This window comes from Gracilinanus agilis, unplaced genomic scaffold, assembly GCF_016433145.1.
Source record: "Gracilinanus agilis isolate LMUSP501 unplaced genomic scaffold, AgileGrace unplaced_scaffold50718, whole genome shotgun sequence".
Lineage (NCBI taxonomy): Eukaryota > Metazoa > Chordata > Mammalia > Didelphimorphia > Didelphidae > Gracilinanus > Gracilinanus agilis.
The window spans coordinates 876-2,451 of NW_025385486.1; the positions used below are offsets into that span (position 1 = coordinate 876).

At 59.6% G+C, this 1,576-nt stretch overlaps 1 protein-coding gene across 1 annotated transcript; it reads left to right on the forward strand.

Annotated features, from left to right (window-relative positions):
- Positions 1-230: 230 nt before the first annotated feature.
- LOC123255726 (prenylated Rab acceptor protein 1-like) lies at positions 231-896 on the forward strand. The gene is made up of 2 exons (XM_044684468.1): positions 231-468; positions 606-896. The coding sequence occupies exons 1-2, from the start codon at positions 246-248 to the stop codon at positions 692-694; spliced, it is 312 nt and encodes a 103-aa protein (XP_044540403.1). The 5' UTR covers positions 231-245; the 3' UTR covers positions 695-896.
- Positions 897-1,576: the final 680 nt, after the last annotated feature.

Below are 1,576 nucleotides of genomic sequence, written 5' to 3' on the forward strand. Positions count from 1 at the left end.
ACTCCTAGAAGGAAAGGGATCCCCATGGGGGAGGGAGTCAGTAAGAAGTGCCTGGAACTGGCCCCTGAAATACAAGGAAAAGCTTGGAATGAGGGGAAGTTCTCTGAGGGCTGTCAGTAGTGTTTCCACTGAGGCGAGGCAAACAGATCTGAGGAATGCTATGGTGGGAATTCCCTGTTGTGTATGGACTGGAGTGGCCACTCAGGTCCCGCCTCCCCTGTCCTGGGGCTCTGCTGTCGGGATCCATGGAGGAAGCTACCTGGCTGGAGTCCGTCAGAGGACGAGGGGAGGCTGGGAGGCCAGCAGGACTTTGGGAGATCCCGAGACGTGGTCTGTCCCTGGGAAACCCCTCCCTTTCTCCACCAGGTCGAGAGGTGACCCCAGCGCACCAGTATGGCTTGGCTGGGGGTATCTCCTTCCCCTTCTTCTGGCTGGCTGGAGCGGGCTCAGCGGTCTTCTGGGTCTTGGGTAAGCATGTTCCGGAGAGCAGGGAGGGGAGGAGGGAGAGAGGGAGGGAGTGGGGAGAGACAGAGAGAGGGAGAGGGAGGGAGTGTGAAGAGCAGGACTCTGGCTTCTGACCTCCCTCTCCTCCCCTCTGGTTCCAGGAGCCACCTTGGTGGTCATCGGATCCCACGCGGCCTTTCACCAGCTGGAGGCAACCAATGCAGAGGAGCTGCAGATGGAGCCTGTGTGAAGGTCCCCCCCACCTCTGCAGAGCAGGGAGGCCAAAGCCAAGGAGCCCCAGCTTGCTGGCCACCACCCTGTGCCCAATCTTGCCAGTCTTTCCTGGAAGCCCCCCCCCCCCCGGAAAGCAGACGGAGAGTTTGGGAGCCTGGCAGAGGGCAAGCATAGCCTGAGAATAAGCATAGCCTGAGAATAAAGTCCAGCCCTCTACACAGGAGTGTGGCCTGTGGGGTATCCGTCCAGGCTCTGGCCAACAGGCCTCAGCTTGTGTCTCTGAACCCGGCTGTGGCCGAGTGGTGCCAAGCCCTGGGGTCTCTGAGATCTCTAGGCCTGGCCAAGAGCCCTCTGATGCCTTCATACGGGGCGGGGGGGGGGGGCCGAGAGAATCCATCAGAATGTGGGTCAGAGGGTTAGGGAGGAAAGACCCCCCCAGATCTTTGTAGAGGGGAAGCAGGTGCAGAATGGGGCAAGGACGTGCTCGAGGTCACCCATATTCAGTCACAGACCTGGAACAAAACCCAGAACGAATCTCGATTTCCTCCCATCCGACTACACCGCCCTGGGGAATCGCTTAGAGTGATACAGCCAGAAAGGGGGTCGGGCTGGCAGTCCTACGGGAAAGTGTGGAGGGAGGAGACGGCCTTTAGTTCAGAAAATGGGTTATTCTTTCTGGGGCAGAAGCCACAGATGGGCTGGATCCCTAGTGGGGAGGAGTGGGAGAGAGAAAAGATGAAGGGCCTCAGAGGAGGCCTGTTTCTGGGGGAAGATGGAGATGGGAGGCTGGGGGGGGAAATGCCGTAAGAAGCAGTGATGGGGGGTAGAGGGAGGGGAGGGATGCTAATGGAGATTCGGTGACGGGGGACAGAAATGGGGAGCTAAGGTTGGGGGTCCC

Excerpts from the sequence above, each read along its gene's own strand:
- LOC123255726 (XM_044684468.1), top strand. The coding sequence starts at position 246 with ATGGAGGAAGCTACCTGGCTGGAGTCCGTCAGAGGACGAGGGGAGGCT. Across the intron at positions 469-605 it reads AGCGGTCTTCTGGGTCTTGG|GAGCCACCTTGGTGGTCATC; the intron begins GTAAGCATGTTC and ends CTCTGGTTCCAG.